General features: G+C 38.3%; 1 protein-coding gene across 2 annotated transcripts in view; it reads right to left on the bottom strand.

Moving 5' to 3' along the window:
- The window catches only part of CPT1A (carnitine palmitoyltransferase 1A (liver)), a 46,094-nt gene that overhangs the window by 4,646 nt on the left and 20,491 nt on the right, over positions 1–20,957 (bottom strand). For both annotated transcript variants that reach the window (XM_010562527.1, XM_010562528.1), the window contains 11 exons: positions 20,766–20,843; positions 19,999–20,106; positions 18,879–18,966; positions 14,500–14,695; positions 13,187–13,375; positions 12,044–12,149; positions 10,085–10,201; positions 9,055–9,219; positions 7,636–7,770; positions 1,606–1,758; positions 396–500 (listed from right to left, as the gene is read on the bottom strand). In XM_010562527.1, the coding sequence (XP_010560829.1) occupies positions 396–500; positions 1,606–1,758; positions 7,636–7,770; positions 9,055–9,219; positions 10,085–10,201; positions 12,044–12,149; positions 13,187–13,375; positions 14,500–14,695; positions 18,879–18,966; positions 19,999–20,106; positions 20,766–20,843 (1,440 nt within the window). The remainder of the gene's footprint in view (positions 1–395; positions 501–1,605; positions 1,759–7,635; positions 7,771–9,054; positions 9,220–10,084; positions 10,202–12,043; positions 12,150–13,186; positions 13,376–14,499; positions 14,696–18,878; positions 18,967–19,998; positions 20,107–20,765; positions 20,844–20,957) is intronic.

Below are 20,957 nucleotides of genomic sequence, written 5' to 3'. Positions count from 1 at the left end.
CCCAAGTCCTTCTCTGCAGGGCTGCTCTTAATCCACTCATCGCCCAACCTGTATCTGTGCTTGGGATTGCCCTGACCATGTGCAGGACCATTACCGTAAGTAATGTGATAAAATCCCCCACTTTATCAGATCTCTCTGCCATAGAACCCTGTACCTCATTTGACAACTATGTATTTCCTTAAGAATAATCTATTCTTGTAGTGGGAGATGAGAAAAAGGTGATGCAGATTTTTCAGAGCAATCCACATCATGGGAAAGCATTAAACACATGCATTTAAAAGCATGTGTTGCACCTTTGATGTGCAACATTAAGGTATTACAGATCTGAAATTTTTAGACTGGTATATTCAAAATAAAACTATTTTTAAAGGGGTACTTGTATTTAGCAAACATACCGGTCCAAATCCTCCACCACAGGATAACATCTCAGGGTTCTTCTTTAGATCAATGTGCTGCTGTGGTGTCTGACTTGTTGAGAGCCTCCAAGGCTCTGACAAAACCTTTATTAGATATGAAAGAGATGCAAACAAGTATAACACACTATTTAAGAACATGCAACTTTCCCAAAAACTAGTCAAGTAAGTTAAAAAGCACTCAATAAAGCAATATTAATGATAACTCCAGTTCCCATTTCAATGGAATGAACAATTAAGAAGGTTAAAAGAAACAGCTAAACTTGACCTGATATGCAAACCATTGAGCAACTGACATCACGATCTCATATATTAAAGAGAAAAAAAGTTCTTTCAATAGAAATGCTATTTCAAAACAGATTAATGTGGTCTATAGCCTGGTAAATTCTGCATAACAGGTCTTGTTAACAACAAGATCATTAATAGCAATATTCAAATCCTGGTAAAATACTACATCAAGTTAAAAGCTTGTAAAAATCTCTAGCAATACACATGTATCTCAAAAGTCTGTGGAAGCTGTAGAAAGTTGTTCTATTCTTGACTTAGCCACTACTCACATTTAGGAGGGCAAACAGACAAATGTGAGTGGTTTAATTTGGAGGCAAGCTGGAACACATTTTTTATTAATCAGAAAACATGAACAACAGTAATCTAATTACTTTTATAAAACCCAACCTTAAAATCTAGTTTAAATAATGAAGTATGTATCATGGTAATAAACAGTAACATTAATGTTGTGCATTAAAAAAAAAAAAAACAACAAAACCCACAATATACAGCTCCTTTAACTCAAAGTAACTTAAAAGACAGTGATTTTGTCACAGTTCCAAAAGAAAATTCTTGAGAGAAAACACACAGCCTCTGTTGTGCTGCCTTGAAAATATGTAAAACCCAGAAGCAACCAGTATTTTTTTTTGTAATACTGACTATACCTTTCTCGCAATCCTTGATAGCATGTATTACACTACAAACCTCACAGAAAGCATTACTACAGATCTATTAATAAGTGTATACATAAAGCAAAATGAAACTAACTTGTAAATCTACCAGCAGATGTTAAGCAATGCTAGCTAAACTCTTACCTTTTTTCTTAGGAAAACCAGAGTTCTACAAGTATGTAAGCAGATACCAAGAAACACTAACTAAACAAAGGATTATTTACTGTAATTAATAGTTATCAAAAGTCACTTACTTCCTTAAGGAAAGGAGAATCTACAGCAAGGTACTTGGACACAACATAAAGGCAGAACAGATGGCGGTCAATGCCAGCACCAGTCATGGCGAGACGATATAAATGCTGATGTTTGGCAGCAGCAAGCCGGAAGAACTTAAGCTTATTTTCATTCTAACAACAAAAAAAAGATGAAGAAAAATCAGTTAAGTGAACTGGGTTGAGGATGGAGGTGCAGAAACTAAGTTACAGCAATGGCTCTCAAGCCTAGAGCACTTCATGGTAAAAGTATAAGATGATGCGTGCAACTAACACCAAATACTAGTATCCTCTGACTTTTCAACCTCATGCATTCAATTTCAGGTATTAGCAAGTGTCAACCATTACCTGTTGTAAACAATGCATAGTGAAAACAAACTTGTATTTTAAGTGTGATCTAAACCAGAATCAAACATGATTACAAGTCAAGTTTATTACATTATTGTACATTTAGTTTCTGGAGACCTTAGTCTTAAAAAGTTACAGAAGAGCAAACCTCAGCATGATTTAAGGCAAGCTGGAACTGCAACATCCACTTTAAAAAGCAAACTGACAACACTGAAGGTACAGGAGTCCCTGAATGCTGGTCTTTTTTAAAAAGCCTTCTCTTAAGAGCTCAGGAGCAGGCAATTCCAAAGCGTCAGAAGTCAAGCAAGAGGGGTAAAAGGCCTGCTTGGCTGAGCAGGGACCTTCTTCTAGAACTTAGGTTGAAAAGGAAAGTATATGGACCTTGGAAGCAAGGACAGGCGACACGGGAGGACTACAGGGATGCTGTTTGCCACTGCAGGGAGAAAATTCGTGTGGACAAAGCTTTATTAGACTTCAAGCTGGCTAGTACTGTGAAGGACAACAAAAAGGGCTCCTCACAAATAGGGACATAGACAAAGCAGAGACATTTAGTGCCTTCTTCACCTCTGTCTTTAACACCAACGATGGGCCCTGGCACCCCCAGAGCCCTGTGTTGCAAGACTGTGACTGGGGAGGACAATAAACTCCCAGCCAACTCTGAACTTGTTCAAAACTTGCTGCTCCCACTGGAGGCACATAAGCGTATGGGGCCCAGTGGGATTCAACCCAGCGTAGGAAAAGAGCTGGCCGATGTTATCACGGGACCTCTCTCCATTATTTTTCAATGGTCTTGGGAATATGGAGAGGTCCCCGTCAACTGGAAGCTGGCAAATGTTGTCCCAGTTTTCAAGAAGGGTAAGAAGCAAGACCCTGGTAATTACAGGCTGTCAGTCTCAATTCAGTGCCTGGTAAAATTACGGAGACTGTCATTCTGGGAGTTATTGAAAAACAATTGAGAGACAATGTAGCTATTGGTCACAGCTAACACAGGTTTGCGAAGGGAAAGTCCTGTTTAAGTAACCTAATTTCCTTTTACGACACGGTCACCCACCTAGCTGGCCAAAGGAAGCCAGTAGATGTGGGATGGTTTGGATTTTAGCAAAGATTTTGATAACTGTCTCTCACAGCATCCTTCTAGACAAAATGTCCAGCATACAGCTAGACAAGTCCATAATACATTGGGTGAACAATTGGCTCATGGGTCAGGCTCAAAGAGTTATAATAAATGGGGTTACATCAGGCTGGTGGCCAGTCACCAGTGGGGCTCCCCAGGGCTCAATTTTAGGGCCAGTGCTCTTCAATGCTTTTATAATGAATCTGGACACAGGACTTGAATGTACATTAAGTAAGTTTGCCAATGATACTAAATTAGGAGGAGCTGTGGACTCCCTCAAGGGTAGAGAGGCCTTATGGAGAGCTCTGGATAGACTAGAGAGCTGGGCAATCACCAACTGTACAAAATTTAACAAGAGTAAGTTCCGGATTCCGCACCTGGGACAGGGTAGTCCTGGTTATACGTACAAACTGGCGGACGAGAGGCTGGAGACCAGCCCTGCAGAATGAGATCTGGGAGTTTGGGTCAATGGCAAGTTGAATGTGAGTCAACAGTGTGCCCTGGCAGCCAAAAGGGCCAACCGTGTCCTGGGGTGCATCAAGCACAGCATAGCTAGCTGGTTGAGAGTGGTGACTGTCCCACTCTACACTGCACTGGTGTGGCCCCACCTCGAGTACTGTGTGCAGTTTTGGGCACCTCAATATAAAGTCATCAAACTATCAGAGTGTGTCCACAGGAGGGCAACCAAGATGGTGAAAGGTCTCGAGGGCAAGACATATGAGGAGCAGCTGAGGTCACTAGGTTTGTTCAGCTTGGAGAAGAGAAGGCTGAGGGGTGACCTCACCGCAGTCTACAACTTCCTCAAGCGGAGAGGGAGGTGCAGATCTCTTCTCTCTGTGACCAGCGATAGGACATGAGGAAATGGAATGAAGCTGCATCAGGGGAAGTTCAGATTGGACATTAGGAAAAGGTTCTTCACTGAGATGGTGGTCGGTCACTGGAACAGGCTCCCTGGGGAAGTGGTCACAGCACAAAAGCTGTCTGAATTCAAGGAACATCTGGACAACACTCTTAGTCATATGGTTTAGTTTTAGGTATTCCCGGGAGGAGCAGGGAGTGGAACTCAATGATCCTTATGGGTCCCTTCCAATTAGAGATAGTCTATGATTCTACGAACACTGCATGAATGTTGCAAGGGCTGAAAGAAAGTGTCTGTTTAAAACACTTAAGACACCCATTGTATTAAGATTTTATAATGTGGAATGCAACACACCAAGTATATGGCAAACTGTCACTTCTTATCTCCAGCATCACTGCATTTTACACCACTTATTTTGGGACACAGTGAGCAGCCTATTGGCTGCCAGCATGATAAACTAATAAATCACTTGTAGTCATACTAGGCATGCCTACCATTGGCATTCAGGAGTAAAGCTTTGTGGATAGTCCATGGAGGATACAAGTGCTCAGGAAAAATTCTAAGGAAAAACCCAGAGAAAAGTAGAAGCAAGCAGTAAAGGCAGACAACTCTTTTTAAAATAATATACAAATGCATATAATATAATCTTCATAACACATAAAAACTAAAAATTGCATTATGAAGGCAGGGTTCCTGTGCTCTGTGGCTGATCATTCCAGGTGAAGGACAGTAATGAATCAACAAGTCTGAAAAAGAAACAGTTTTGTAGTAACCATTGGAAAAATAAAGAAGTGAGCAGAATGAAGTCTGCTATATATATGATCTTGCCATGTATAGGGCTACCTTATGCCTTTAACAAAAATGCAGATGTTAACTGCAGAGATGTAATAGCAGTTAATTCTGACATTAGGATTATGTCAAAATTACTTTCTATACACAGGGTAGTTGTACAGTAGCTGTGCCATACAGTTATGTATGACATGTTGACATGGCTGGATTTCTAGACTTGCACTGGTCTGATCACAGCTCCCAGCACGGCATATTGATAAATCCAGGGGGATTTTATCTACATAGAACTTCCAGAAAGAGGAGGGAGAAGAAAGTTTCTCTTTCTCTGTGCAACATTTATTCATAGAATCATGGGGTTCTTTCTTTCTAAAGAAAGCTAATCTGCTCATCTGCTTAGACTTCTCTGCCCTAAGATATGATCAACTAAAACTCTGTCCTGAAGGACCATTATGTAACTTACTTTTAAAGATTTTTCAAAGTGAAAACACAACCTCCCCAGGTAATGTTTCAGGCTTCTCACTATTTCCCTCCTTACTCATTATCCTTACCAGCAGAAAATGTTTCCCTAATGTGTTTCTTTCTGAAATTTAAGTCCATTACTTCCTAGGACAGAGAACAGATTGTTCCTATCATCTCTGCATAAGCCTTTTTATCATCTTGAGCACAACCTGGCTCCCCACCTCTTCCACAGTGTTCTCTCTTCTTTAGACTAGGCAAGAATAATTAAGTTCAAACTCTCCTCACAGATCATCTTCAGAGGTTTCTAACCATCCTTCTTGCTCTCCTTTAGACTGTCTCCAATCCATCCATACATCAAGTGTAGTGTCCAAAACTGGACACACCACCCCAGCTAATACTGTACTAGAAAAAAAGTGCAGAGACAAAAGACTACTAAAAATAAAGGGCAAGACTAACTGAGGGCTCCATTTTTCCCAATGGCATAGCACTGCATGTGTTATGTTAGTATTCAGTTACTGATTATTACAATCCTAGGTCTTTTTCATTAGAACTTCTACCCATGCAGCTGTTACTCAGGCCTGGATGCAATACCTTGACTACATTCCTATTTAACAAAATCCTCTTTTTCTGGTCAAATTTTTATTGACACTGAAGAACTGGAAATCCCCTTCAGCTTAGCAAAACCTGCAAATATAATGATTTATTGTCTACCTGGACTTCAGTAAGGTCTTTGACACTGTTTCTCACCGCATACTCCTTGAGAAGCTGGGAGCTCATGGCTTAGGTAAGTGTACTCTGCCCTGGGTAAAAAACTGGCTGGCTGGATGAGCCCAAAGGGTGTGGTGAATGAAGTTAAATCCAGTTGGCGGTGGGTCACAAGTGGTGTTCCCCAGGGCTCAGTACTGGGGCCAGTTCTCTTTAATAGCTTTATCAGCGATCTGGACGAGGGGATTGAGTGCACCCTCAGTAAGTTTGTGGATGACACCAAGTTGGGAGGGAGGGTTGATCTGCTGGCGGGTAGGAAGGCTCTACAGAGGGATCTGGACAGGTTGGATTGATGGGCCGAGGCCAATTGTATGAGGTTCAACAAGGCCAAGTGCCGGGTCCTGCACTTTGGTCACAACAACTCCATGGAGGGCTACAGGCTTGGGGAAGAGTGGCTGGAAAGCTGCCTGGCAGAAAAAGACCTGGGGGTGCTGGCTGACAGCCGGCTGAATATGAGCCAGCAGTGTGCCCAGGTGGCCAAGATGACCAATGGTATCCTGGCCTGTATCAGAAATAGTGTCGCCAGCAGCAGCAGGGAGGTGATTGTTCCCCCGTACTCAGCACTGGTTAGGCTGCATCTTGAGTACTATGTTCAGTTTGGGGCCCCTCATTACAGGAAAGACATTGAGGTGCTGGAGCATGTCCAGAGAAGGGCAACCAAGTTGGTGAGGGGCCTGGAGCACAAGTCTTAGGAGGAGTGGCTGAGGGAACTGGGGTTGTTTAGTCTGGAGGAAAAGGAGGCTGAGGGGAGACCTTATCGCTCTCTACAACTACCTGAAAGGAGGTTGTAGTGAGGTGGGTGCTGGTCTCTTCTGTCAGGTGGCTGGTGATAGGACTAGAGGAAATGGCCTCAAGTTGCGGCAGGGGAGGTTTACATATTAGGAGAAATTTCTTTACTGAAAGGGTTGTCACATATTGGAATAGGCTGCCCAGGGAAGGGGTTGAGTCACCATCCCTGGAGATATTCAAAAAGCGCTTGGACAAGGCACTTCAGGACATGGTTTAGTGGGCATGGTTGATGGTTGGACTCAATGATCTTGAAGGTCCTTTCCAACTTAAATGATTCTATGATTCTATTTCATCAACTGTATCTGTGAAAACTGTGACTAGCAGTGGATTAAAGAACAGACAGCCCTCAAGATGACCGTCCTCCACCCTTCCATTTTGACAGCAAACATTTTAACCAGTATTGTCCAAGTTTTCCAAACCAAGAAGTTTTCCCCTAGACCATGTTTGCTTTGTTTGCTAATCAGAACATCACAAGAAAGATTAAAAAGCCCACTGAAATCAACATGTAAGAGGAACTACTTATTTCCTGTGAATAATACTTGCTTCCCTATCAGAAAGGAAAGCCTAACTGATATGAGATTAGTTGTTTTACAAACCTATGTTTGAGTTACAAGTCACAAAAATTTCACAAGTCATCTCAGTTTTCTGGAGTTCAGGAACTGTAAGAAATGGCATATTTGGCTATGTTACTGCCATTCTCTTTCAGTACAGCCTTGAATATCTGCCATATTGATAGAAAATGTGGACTATTACCTTATGCTGCACTTCCTTCCTAAAAAACAAAGGCATCACTCTAAGTGTTTAAAAACTATTTGGGAACTTATATGGATATCTAGTGATAACTCATGTGCTTTATGGATTGTATAAGGCAACAACATCATGAACTTACACTTTCAGTTAGGTCTTCCATGGTTCGAACAAAATTGCATGATTCAACAGTACACGAACGAACAGTTTCGGTCCTGCCTTCTCTGAACAAGCGTGTCATAGAAGCTTCATACGTTAAAGAAAACTTTCCCATGTCCTTGAAAAGGGAAAAATAAGAACTTAAAGTTTTAGCCAGACTTAGCCCCTCTTTCTTAATCAACAGTTCAAGGTAAGCACACAGGATATGAATCACTCCAGAAATTAAATTCAACATTAATTTTTTAGTAGCCCACCATTAGCAGTCTTACCTAAAGATAATAAAGGAAAAAAAGAAGATTAGCAGTAGGATTTGATAAAAGCTAATAGAACAACCAAACTAGGAAGGACTACCCTCTGTGTTTTATATTCAGTCTTCTTCAGTTTATAACAGAAGTTGATTTAAAGGCTATCAAAAAACTATTTGAAAGTTCAGTGCCTTCCTAATTAACACAGATGTAGTAAGTAATCAAGCAAACTGTAACATCCTTAAAAGTATTTTCAGTTAAAAGTTTAATAGCATGGAGATGCATGCCAGTATGGGGAATTTCAAGAATGTGAGAACTGAAAAGTGTCTGCAAAATCCAGGAAGTGTGGCTTCCATATTTCCTGTAGATGTGCACAATCTACAGATTAAAAGTTGCCAAATGATAGAAGTTTATCTAACACGTTAGGAACTATACCTGTCTAAAATATACATCAGAAGAGATAGTGACAGACTGTTCAGTTTTAGATTAAGAGGATGGGTAATCAAACTATTTGCCGTGTAACTACCCTAACCAAAGGTAAGAAAGACTGTAAGTGGTGATAGTAGCCAGGAAATCTGGATGCTTTGCAAAACCATTTGGTATTACTTTAAAAAAAAAAAAAAAAAAAAAAAAAAAGTAGAACAGTACCTCAACAGTAACAACTAGAAAGCAAAATGATAAACATGCATGTTGCTACACTGGTGTTTTCTGAAAGCACGTCATAAAAAAGGTGAAGAAGAAAACATAGGCAGGAATTTCTGTTAATTCTGTTAGGGAGTGTTCATGACTACTGAATTAAGGGTGACTCCAAACTAAAAGATAAGTTTAATATTGCTTAGATAACAACATCGTTTAGATTATAAACACAGCTCCTGGAAGTTTTATATCCACTTCTTTCAAGTCCAGAATGCCTAGGGATAGACCAACTAAGCAGAAGAGAAAAATCTGCACGAGTGTCAATGTGCCAACCTTTGGACTATTAATTTCCAGCTAGTAATCTGTTTAGGGTTTGTACCAATGTCCATTGAATGTCTTTAATAACCTTACACAAGCAGTGCAAGATTACTCTAAAGTACTTCACACAGTTACATGTTTTAATCACAAACATTCTATACCCTATTTAATGAGATTCTGTGAGTCAGAAAGTCTGTTCTTACCCGATAGTGAGCAAGCTGCAGGGCAAGTTGCACGAAGGCATCAGGGCTGGTTTTTGCTTTCTTTATTAGTCCCTTCCCAAAAGCATCAAAGAAAAATGAATTGAAGTCCACATCATCTGCCAGAGCTACGGCAGTGCTCAGAGACCTCTCAATCACTTCTTGACACTAAAATAAATGAAGAAATACATAAATGCACATACATGCATATACATGCATTTGAGAGAACTGCTGAAAAAATGTAAGCATTTTTAATTGATAAGTAAGAAATGCTGCTTTTATGCATGCCAGGAACACCATTATCTAAATAATCTAACTTTAGAGAAAGGGGAGAAGCTATCTTTCTGGCAAAGTTAAAATTCAAACAGCTAATAAGTCAGTTTTAAGCCAATACACATCTGAAGTCCAAAAATTACACTTTAAAAAACATCAGCATTAAGACTGTTCAGATCACTAGAACATAAAAGAATGACCCACAGAGATAGAATGGCAATAGTTGTGTGGCTTCCAATCTACCATACATGCTTAATTAAACATATCACCAGTCATTACCTTTTTATTCAAAATTAAAATCCAAACAGGTGGTGGCAGTTTGTCTTGAACTCAGGCAAAAAAAAAAGAATCAAACCTTATTAGACATGTATACAGAATTTTGGACAGAAAAAAGATAGCTAATCTCAAGAAACTATTACATTGTTGTTACAATAGTAATGAAATCTCAGCAACTTAAACCTCATTTTAATACAGTTACTATTTAAAACAGGTGGCCACTTATTTTTGACATGTTGCCAACCAAGAAAGTTTCTAGTAAAAAGTTGGCATTTCCTGGCCAGAATTTTTAAAGAGAGATGTTAAAAACCTCTGATATCTTTTTAAGCAAACTGAGTAGTGTCCACATATGAAATACACATCTTACAGGACTCAAAAGGAATTTAAAGCTGACTTACAGGGTTTATCAGTAATTACTTGAATTATTTGATTACTCAGGAAAAGAGGAGCTTCTTCATCAAACCAGTAGCTATTCTGTACTTACTTCTTCTGGAATTTCCCACTGTAGTTTGGTAGGAACAGGAATATTTTGATTGGTATCTCCTTTGCAATGCCCATCTTCTGAATAGCCCAGTTCAAGATACTCAGTTGCCATTACATTCTGCAAAGAACGATACTTCTTCAGAATTGCAACATTAGGATTTCATTGTGAAATCAATATAACCCATTTTCAGCACATGGTGAAATATAATATACAATCCATTTCCAAATACTGAAAACAGCTGCAAGTGAAGCTCTCTGTTTTACCTCTTATTTTAAGGCATTTTTATCTGTGTTCTGAGTGGGAAGAATACCAGATATGCACAAACACCAGTTCAGTTACACTGGTACACTGTGCTAGATGCTACTGAATCCATCAAAATGTTTCAATTAAAAACCCACCTCAAACTTACTAGTAGTAAAAAAAAAAAGTCAGTCTTAGTCTTGGATTTCACCACCTTTGTTAAATTTAGATTCTAGAGTATTTCTGCAAGTTTGTTATCTGTCAAAACTTGTTCATCAAGAAACAGTTTTTTTCAGAGTAAGTGCATATCCCTACAAGATTTTAATCATTTTTAAGATTTGCATCCCACTCAAAATTGCAGCTTATTTTATATGTGCACTAGAGCTCTTGGGTAGGGAAGTAGAATGTTTCCAAGATGAACAATACAACCTGAACAACAGACAAAAAAGGGTCTGTTTTACAAGATTTCAAACAACGTCCTCAATGTAAACAAACAAACACCAACCAAAAAAACCCCAAACCAAACCAAAACCCACTAGACAATTATCAATGGATTTGAATCTGGTCAATATGGAAAGAAAAAGCTTGACAAAAATCTATTGCATGTTTGGCACATATATTTTAAATCTCTTCTTTTAATTTTCTTACTTAGTGGTCAGAACATGCCAACTACGAAATAAAGCTTAATCCATTCTACTCTAAAAATAGACAATCTATAAAAGAGCTAACAACAAATAACTTTTTAGGAAATGAAATCCTATTTAGTTTATTTTAGTCATCTTAATTCTTAGTAGAAAGTGAACCAACTAATAGTAAGTACAGAAATGTGAGCTAAAGCATATAACATCATTCGTTAAAAGAAAACAAAGTAACTCTTTTCCATTGAGCTAAACTGCACTGTCAAGTCAATCTCAAATCAGTTTGGCCTTCTTTCTTCCCTGGTTAGGGAATACAATGAGGATTTTTTGTTCTTACACACATGGGAACATTCATATAATAAAATTAGGAAATTAATTGGGGCACCAGTCAGACCTGAGACCCATTTGCATACATAATGAAAATCAGAATTGACTAATGTTTATGAAATAGTTTTGACTGATTGAGTCATGTAACTGTTTATGGGTTTAAGCTTCAAAAAGAAAAATAAAAAAAAATAAAATAGGATTTCAAGTAATAAACTAAGCTCATGATGAACAGACCTAACAAAAAGGGCATTTACTCCTTTCACTGCAAATAAATACAAGACAAAATTTAAACAGCATATCAATCTGCAGCTCATCAAACAGTGCCTTAGAGGAAAAGTTAAACTCTGTACCATTTCTTTAAATTTTGAAAGTAAGGCTGGGATTTTTATAGCACAGGAAAGAGTAGGTGCTTCAGGAGCATGCACATATGCAAAATACAATGCCATATCAAAAAGGCAACAATCTATTGATTTAAAATATTATAAACAAGTTAGATGGGGAGCTGTATCACTTTTCTGTGAAGACATCTATGCTCATTAAAATGCAATAAAGACCTTTAAGTTAAAGGACAGCAAGCTTTTCTTTTAAGCAAGGTTTTTTCCTTTTAAGTTCTACAGTTGCTGTAGACACAGGCCCATAATCACTCATCAACAACGTGAATGCAAGGGATTAAAAGTAATTGCTGATCTTCAGGACTGTTGCACCGACCACATCACATTATCTGCTGCATTAACTTTTTGTACTAAACACCTACCTCCCACAGGTGTCCAACAATAGGAGCATCTGCCCAAGAGTGCTCTGCATTCAGACCCGTTCTGCCATTTTTGAATACTATAAGAGTGAATGTTTTATCAAACCACCTACAAAAGAAATTAAGATTTCCTTATGGTTTTATACCTTTCAAAACCATTTTTGTACTGTAACTTCATCTCTCGAAAATTCACATTCAAATGCAGTAGTTCTTGGATTTTTTTTTTTAAATAATACTTTATTTAAATAAATAGATATAAATTTGAACCTCATGAAGTTTGACAAGGCCATGTGCAAGGTCCTGAACCTGGATCAGGGCAATACCCAGTATCAACAGACTGGGGGATGAATAGATTGAGCAGCCCTGCAGAGAAGGACTTGAGGTACTGGTGGATGAAAAGTTCGACATGAGCTGGCAACGTGTGCTTGCAGCCCAGAAATCCAATCACATCCTAGGCTGCATAAGAAGCAGCATGGCTGGCAGGTCAAGGGGAGACGATTCTCACCCTCTACTCCACTCTATTGAGACCCCACCTGGAATACTGCACCCAGCTCTGGGGTTCCCAGTACGAGACAGACATGGACCTGTTAGAGCAGGTCCAGGAGAGGGCCAAGAAAATGGTCATAGGGCTGGAACACCTCTCCCATGAAGAGAGGCTGAGTGTTGGCATTGTTCCATCCAGAGAAGAGAAGGCTCTGGGACACCTTGTGGCTTTTCAATATGTAAAGAGGGCTTATAAGAAAAACTGACAAAGACTTTTTAGCACAGCCCATAGTGACAGGACAAGGGGCAACGGTTATAAACTGAAAGAGGGTAGATTTAGATTCGTCATAAAGGAGAAAATTTTTTTACAATGAGGGTGGTAAGACACTGAACAGGTTTCCCAGAGAAGTTGTGGATGCCCCGTCATTGGAAGTGTTCAAAATAACATTGGGCAAGGCTTCGAGCAACCCGATCTAGTGAAAGATGTATCTGCCCATGGCAAGGGGGGTAGACTAGATGACCTTTGAAGGTTCCTTCCAACCCAAACATTCCATGATTCTATGAAATTTATCAGCTTATAAGTCACTAATTCATATGTATTAGCCAGGTGAATAGTGAAATTCTAAAAAAGAGAAGGCGTTTCCCACAGAGTCAATACTGTACCTGTCATAACATCTGCCATGTATTAAGGATTTTGCATACGCATCCAGTGACCTCACTGGATCTTCTTTCCTGTACCCTTGTTCGATGTCATCCAATGTCACAAAAAATGCTGCTTTTTCAACAGCATCTAAGGACTGTTTGTTCTTTCCACGGCTAAAATAAGCCTGTCGAGCTTTAGCCCATGGTACTCTGCAAAAAGAATTTGGTTTATAGCCAGATTACGTGAATTTGTCAATGTTTTATCACTCTTAAGATTACTATGAGACATTCCTCCTACTTCTATCAAATCTGAAGCAACTACTTGCATTGCATTTAAACTATACCAGCAGTGAAAAATTCTGAAAATACACGTATAATGTAGTCCTAGGAACCAATTCAACATGTCATCACACGTGTGAAGCTTAATCCTCAGAAATTCAACACTTCTGTGGCATGCAATATGTATAGCATAGATCATCTACATTTATACCTGAACAAAAGAAAATATCTAATATATGGAAGAAAACAGTAGTAATAATAAAAACAATCAACAGATACTAATATCCATTGTTGTAACACCTAAATCTAAGAGTCTGGACAATTGTCAATAAAAAGTTCCATGGTAAGTACCTGAAACAGATCTGAAGTTAAAGAAGTCCTGAACAACATAATTTCTGTATGGTTGCATGTTTATTTATAAATTTATGTGGTTTTCCCAATGAAAAAATATTTCCGTTTGTTTTAAAGCAGAAAATGAGAAAAAGGAAAGACTCCTAGTAAGAAAGTATATTAAAATCCACAGCTCTTTCTCTCCCTTGTCCAGAAACTACTAGACAGATTGAACTAAGTTTGTCACAATTTAATTGAATTCAGTGATCTTGCATTTAGAACCAACTGAGTACATACTGCTTTATTTTGTAGGTGCAAGTCATGAATACAGAGTAAGTTACTGAATTCACAATCTTAAAAATTAAGATATTCTTTAAAATGCCAGTGAGCCCCACAGTAAATGTAAAATTCAAGTAGTTCAATATGTGTAATTAAATCTGTAAAGCTTTTTATTACCACTCTTATGATAACTATGATTAAACCAAACTTCTCCAGCTAACTATAGCTAATCTGTATACAGGGTTGCCACTGCAAAATTACTTTTAACTCCATGTAGCTATAAATGACTGAAGAGCTGTTACATGTTAGCAATATACAAAATCGGTGACTGAAGTATAATAACTGACTGCAGACTATTTTAAAATTCCAAAGCCAGTATTCTATTAGTATGTTATGCAATAATTTCTAAATACTAAAATGAATTTAAAAATTAATAACCACCATACCTATCTCCTGCAGTAAGAGCTGCTAGTTTCTCTTCACCAGCCTGAGGCTCTGAATCATCATCAAGAATTCTTTGCATCTGCTGTTCAATTTCTCGGGGTTTCAATAGTCTACCATCATGGTACAGCCACACTTTGAAGTAACGTCCCTTATGATACACAACAATGTGTTTGCTGTCTTTCACGTGCTGGAGAGTATCTAGAATTGCAATCACTTACGTGAAAACAAAGCTGAAGTCTCAAAACACTAATGCACTAAATAATGTCAAATACCTACTGCATGCACTACTGGTTAGCCACAGTTTATTTATTTTAACAAAGTAATAAAGAGTGTGGAATAAACCACTTCCCATGTTATTTCAGCACAAAGATTCCTGCATGAAACAGTCAAATACCCAGATTTGATAATCATTTGCATATATAGCATCTCCAGTTTCCACAGTAAAAGCCAATATTAAGCAACTAAATCTGTATTTCTGTATCTGAAAAGTGAGCACTAGTAGTGTAGTCTGATTAAGCGGTCAGCAAAAGAACATCCTAGGTGAGTCTGAGCAAAGGTACTTTTAAATCATCTGCATTCAAGTGCTAGACAACTCACAGTACAATCTGTGGGGAGTCTCAAGAGAGCCAAAATTTAGTACCATAAGCTTTTGTTCACATTTATCTTGGCAGATGCAGAGTGAATACTCCATCTATGGCCAGAAAGTGTAGTGTTATGGAAGTCAGTGAGGCAGAAACCTAGGCCACAATTTTTTCCTCACTTTATTATTTATATGGCTGAACTTAGTCATGAAGGCATTGTATCAAACCGCAGATGAAGGTTTCTACAGCAGCCAGGAAAAGCCCTCAATTGATGAAAACTGTTAATTGAATTCCTTCACTACCCCAAAGAACTGTTATATTTCTGTGAATCTGAAAAGACCTATTATTGAGATGGTGAAGAAAGGTGATGTCAAAAATGAGGGCTAAGCCTAAAAGCCATGATTCTAAGAAACATTGTACCAGGAAAGAGTTCTATACTTTGGGTGCTCTCAGCTATTCATAAAGTTTTGGTAGGTATGCTCCAACTACCAATCAGAAGTTTTATGCTAATCATACCTTTGGCTATAAAATTTGCATTTCTGCCAAAGATAGGATGCCTGTGATAAAAGTGCTAGGATTGGCAGATGCATCCATCCAGCTGTCAAGAACATTAATACACGGATTGTGAACTGAAGAGAAACGCCACAGAGGGGGAAAAGAAGAGGCAAAGCAATCAGCTAGTGAGGTAACTTTTTCTATAATCCCAGCATGAGTCAGGACACCTCAACTATCTGTCTTATGTACACGAGGTGCCCATACAAAAAAAGACAACCTCGAGTACAAAAAGCAAAAGTGAGATCATTAGCCACCAGTACAGTCAACAACTGACTTCACAAGAGCTGTTGAGCCCTGGCAATTACCTTTCAGACACCTTACTTATGGGCCTAAATACAGATTTATGCACCTGGAATACAGATTTGTTGTAATACAAAAAAAATCCATTCCTTTTTCTTGCCAGTCCAAGTAGTCATTTATGTACATCTGAAGATACATGTAACATGCTGCATGGGTTTCCTATTAAAAAAAAAAAAGGGGGGAATGGAAAGACATAAAGGCTCTTCCCCGCTTAAAAGAAGGGGTTCACTCCATAGTGTGTTTTGTTGAAAGACATGAAAATTAAACAATTGCTCAAGTGACAGGATACAATGTTAAGATTTTACCACCAACTAACTTGAAGACATGCCACAGAGTTTTTTTTCTTTTTTAAATATGCTGCTCCTTTATGAACTGTAACATACATAAAATACTTAAATTATAATTGAAATCAGGGGGCAAGAAATCAAGCTACTCATGAGAATCTGGAAAAATTGTCTTTATAACTCACTTATCCTCCACATACAGAATGACAAAAGTTGTTTTTCTTTTAGGAAAATAAAACCAATGAAAAACTGAAAAAGTAGAAGAGGAAACGTGAAGTGCTTCGCAGGAAAATAAGGTAATTTTATGATGCTGACTGTACTTTTACTTGAAAGACTTTAAGCAGGAGAAACTGAGGAGAACCATTAAAATATACAGGACGTATTTCAAACAGGTGTTACAGTTAGAATGGGTCACTTTTACACTTCTGTGCAAGACTCATTTCAGACTAAGAGAACACCAAATCCAAAGCTAAAAGCAAACAGTTCATACCTTTTATTTTATTGAGGACAGGGAAGGGGCAACGGTAGCCCTTTCAGTACTTGAAGTATTCTAAATAACAATGGCTAATACACTAGTTGTCCAACAGAGCTTTTAAAACTTGCTAGTTTAATTAAGCTACTACTTCACGATCAGGGAGTAATCACATCAGGGGTATGTTTTTTCTCCATTTTGCAGATAAAGGAAGCTGAGGCATAGCTGGGAAATAATCCTCAATAATCTAGCAAAGGCCAGCAGCAGAACTGAGAGTAAAATCCTTATCTGACACATGTACCTACTGCTTTATCCACTAGCCAGTGCCACTTCTTCCCCCTTATCCAACTTCATACAGTGCAGCAAATGTCAGACCTCCAGCAGGAAAGAGTGGGCACATCCCTGTGTCTCTTTAGAAACTCTTTTATGTTTTTTATTCTGTAGCTGAGTGGGACTAATATGCTCAAAGGCAGCTTGAAACATAAGAGTGAGTTACAGATCTCAAAGAAAGTTAAAAAATAGATCCTATCTTCAAGTCACAGCCCATACGTACATTCCCAACAGAGGTGACTAACCAATAACTGCTTGCATTCCAAGCTCCTAGTGATTGTCCTCTGCACTAATCATGACTGTCAGGATAGATCTGCCAAATGCTGCATTTCATTCTGATGCTGCCACAATGATGCAGTGTTGGATAAACTTGCGAACTCAGTTCCGAGAAGCTCTTCAGCATATAACCATATCAGAGAAAAATAGATATAGCTCAAGCTTTTGTAGAAAGCACAACAACAGAAGTCTCCACTTAAATCTGCTGTGAAATTATTAGTTTGTTTCTCAAAGAATGAGAAAATTAGTAACAATGTTTTCTTCCACCTGTTGACTACAACATCAGTATTTCTAGATGCAACCTGCCTCCTTTTACAGTGATGAAACTCAGGGGAAAAAAAAAAAAGCCACTTAAATATTAAGATCATAAAAACCAGCTTTAGCCTGGAAAATTTAGGATAAGATGATGGAGATCTTTGGAGGCTACCTTGGGGAAAAACCCATGATGAACCTTTAGGGATATGTTACCTTTAGAAAAATAAAACCATATGGAAAAGAATCAGCCTCAAGATCTTGGATGATGTATCGACCATCAAAAAAATATGATATTTTTATGTTGAGATACAACAATAAACAATTTATCGAAGGTTTGCCATTGACTAATGTGACATGCTTTTATGTTTATAGACAGTGTTAATGGATGCATGCATATGTACACCGACCGTGAGAAACTGTATATGAACTGTCACTTACGGATACAATTTTTTTTTTTTTTTTTTTTTTTTTTGAGTGAGCTAACATGATTGCTTGTGACCATGTAAACATATCCTTAGTCTCCCACAATAAGCAGAAGTTGCAGGAACACACTCAGGTGAAAATGACCCTGCTGTAAGTCAACAGGTATGCTCCTCAACATTAAAATGTGAGGACTTAGTTACTCATAGCTTAGGATAACCAGACCATTGCTGGGAGTTTGGGCAGGGCAGGAACTAACAAAACCCAGAGTATACACTTTCTTAATGTGTTACAGAGAAAGTTTTGGACACAGTCCTTATTACAGGTGATTTCACTTAGCTGATGTCTTACAGTGCATACAAAAGGTCAAGGTAACAGTGGCATTGAAAACCTTGACAGGACTAAGACTGTACCTGCCTCTAAATCAGGTAAACAATTAGCGTTGAACATGTGTTCATATTGAGAAGAATACATTGGGGTGTTGTGAATCATAAGCTGAAAGGAAAAAGGGAAAGTCAAGCAAGCAAAAGAGTTTAAAATGGTTCAGATAAGAGAACACAACTTCTACAAAGATAAAAACATGGACATCAAAGGATACTGAAAGAGCAGAAAAGTAAAGGTTATTTATAAATTAAAAACACAGGGCAGACAACAGTTTCTTGAAGTTAGTTTTAAATTTAAGTAAAGGAAGAGACAAAAAACACCGCAGAAGTTTCAAAATCACCCTTAAAGGAGAAACATCTATGCACTCTATAGCAATTCACTACTTCCTGAGTATTGGAACACAGTATTGATGTGTCCTTGTGTCTGTCAGATCCTTACCTGGAAAAAACCAGGATTTTAGCAGAAAATACCCCAAAACCTGAATTCCATTTAGATGTTTATTCTCCTTTGCTGGCCCTGCTTACCTGATTCCTCTCCTGGGATACGTGAGGTATTAAACATTCGTTCCCACTGAGCTGAGCAGAGTGGAACAGTAGATCCCATCAGAAGAATCTGTGCCACGAATGTACATTAAAATGTATTTTTGCATACACAATTAGCAAATTAAAAAGGAAAGAAAAAACAGGATCTGGTTAAAGACAAGCAGTAAAACACTAAGATTTATAATACATCAACTCAGTGACACCCCCACCCCATTCATTGTCTTTCCTTGAACTACATGTGGAAGACTCCACTGACATTCCAGTAGCTGTATTTTTTTCACTCCTACCAAAAGCTCACCCTTCAGGAGGGATGACTGAAGCTAGCTAGCACCTGAAGTCCAAAAAGCTCTCTCAATGGCTGGTCTGGATGCAGAACTTATGCATGCAGCATGCATTACCCCTTAATTTCTTCTTGTAAAGCTACTTCTGGCTGTGTAGGAACAAAACTTCACATTTCTTAGATTTGTGGTTACATACAACTAATCACATCCCTGCTATGACCTTCAGCAAAACTGCTTAATTGTTTCCACAAGATTTGTTCGCTACAACGCACAGCCACTGGACAGAACAGAAATTCAGAATGGGATTTACCTCACCTATCTTTGCTACCTAGAAATTAATGCAACACAGGATTTTATTATCATCTATACTTAGGCTGCCACTGGCCCGCTCTTGACCTCAAGGTTCAGTCCTTTGTCCCAACCACCCCTTGTGCTCACACTACATGGTACCAAAGACTTTTCAGACTTCAGTGGCTCAAAAGTACCATTACATGCCTAGCACATATGAATAACATCTGTTATATGGAATACTTAACATATGCAAGTACAAACCTCTATTTGTCTTTTGGACAAACACATATGTTAATTTCAAATACTGCTATTAGTTGGCATGACAGAATCCTATATTTTTCATAGTTGGTAATTTCTGCCCATGTGCAATTCAGGTGATAGCCAAGATGTTTGGGACCAAAAGTTTAGTTACATCTTACATGTAGTTCTGACAATAAGACATTCTTCTCCTCTCCCATTCTGAAAACTGATCAACTTCTTACCAACTGTGCTGAAAAAAGATCAAAAGCCATTTAAACTGATATACATACTGGCTTGATTTCTTGTCTGTCCAGTTTTTTCCGATAGAGCAGGATGGCATGGATAACATTACCAGCTCTAGCTGCCTGCAGGGTTGTGGGAGATAAATAAAGGAAGTCCTGTAAAGTACATAAGAATCATAAGTTAATGATTACCAGACTACATTTAAAAAAAAAATACTGATAGTACTTCTCATCCACATTCTTAAAGCTTCTTCTGGTCAATATAGAAAAGGCTTTAAAACATAGTGCACCAGTGCAGTGAGTTGATGACTTGAAACTTAAATTTCTTTAAGTCACAATCTCCTTAAACATCATCAGTCCTAAAACAACATGTTAGCTGTTAATCATCCTAGTAGAAAAGACAGTGCTACTTAAAACTTGCATCCAAGGCTACCATATTCCCTCTTTTTGCTTTTAATTTTAGGGTCTTTTACAATTTTAATTCACATCCAGACATTTATGAATATGAGCACACGCCTTGTTAAACTGTGTTACCCATGAAGTTTTACATGGAGCTTTTGAAAGATTACTTGCTGCAGTAAGCACAAAACTGTATAAAACATTACTACATAAGTTTGCCCAAGTGGCAGATGTGCTAAGTTTATTATTAAGATAGCACTGAACTTGAAGACATTGGCTACAGGTTATACTAGAAGAAAGAAAAACAAAGGTCACATACTCAGTGGATTTCTAAACAGAAAGTTATCATGAAATAAGATACCTTGCAGAAATTTTAAAGTGCTGCTTTGACACATGTGTTTATAGTATTTACCTACCATTGCAAAATAGTTACTATTAACCATAATCGGTCCACGTCCTCTAAGGTAGATATATTCTTCCCACCAATCACTAACCTGTAGCAGGAAGAAAAATAAAGCAGTAAAATCTCATAATTTCCACAGTTTGTCTTCTATGTTGAGGATTCCACAACACAACATTCCACAGAGAAGCAGGAAGGAAACTGCTAG

This window comes from Haliaeetus leucocephalus, unplaced genomic scaffold, assembly GCF_000737465.1.
Source record: "Haliaeetus leucocephalus isolate CR32 unplaced genomic scaffold, Haliaeetus_leucocephalus-4.0 Scaffold161, whole genome shotgun sequence".
NCBI classification, from domain to species: domain Eukaryota; kingdom Metazoa; phylum Chordata; class Aves; order Accipitriformes; family Accipitridae; genus Haliaeetus; species Haliaeetus leucocephalus.
Note: the sequence above shows the minus strand (reverse complement) of the source record. Positions and strands in the feature narration are given on the sequence as shown.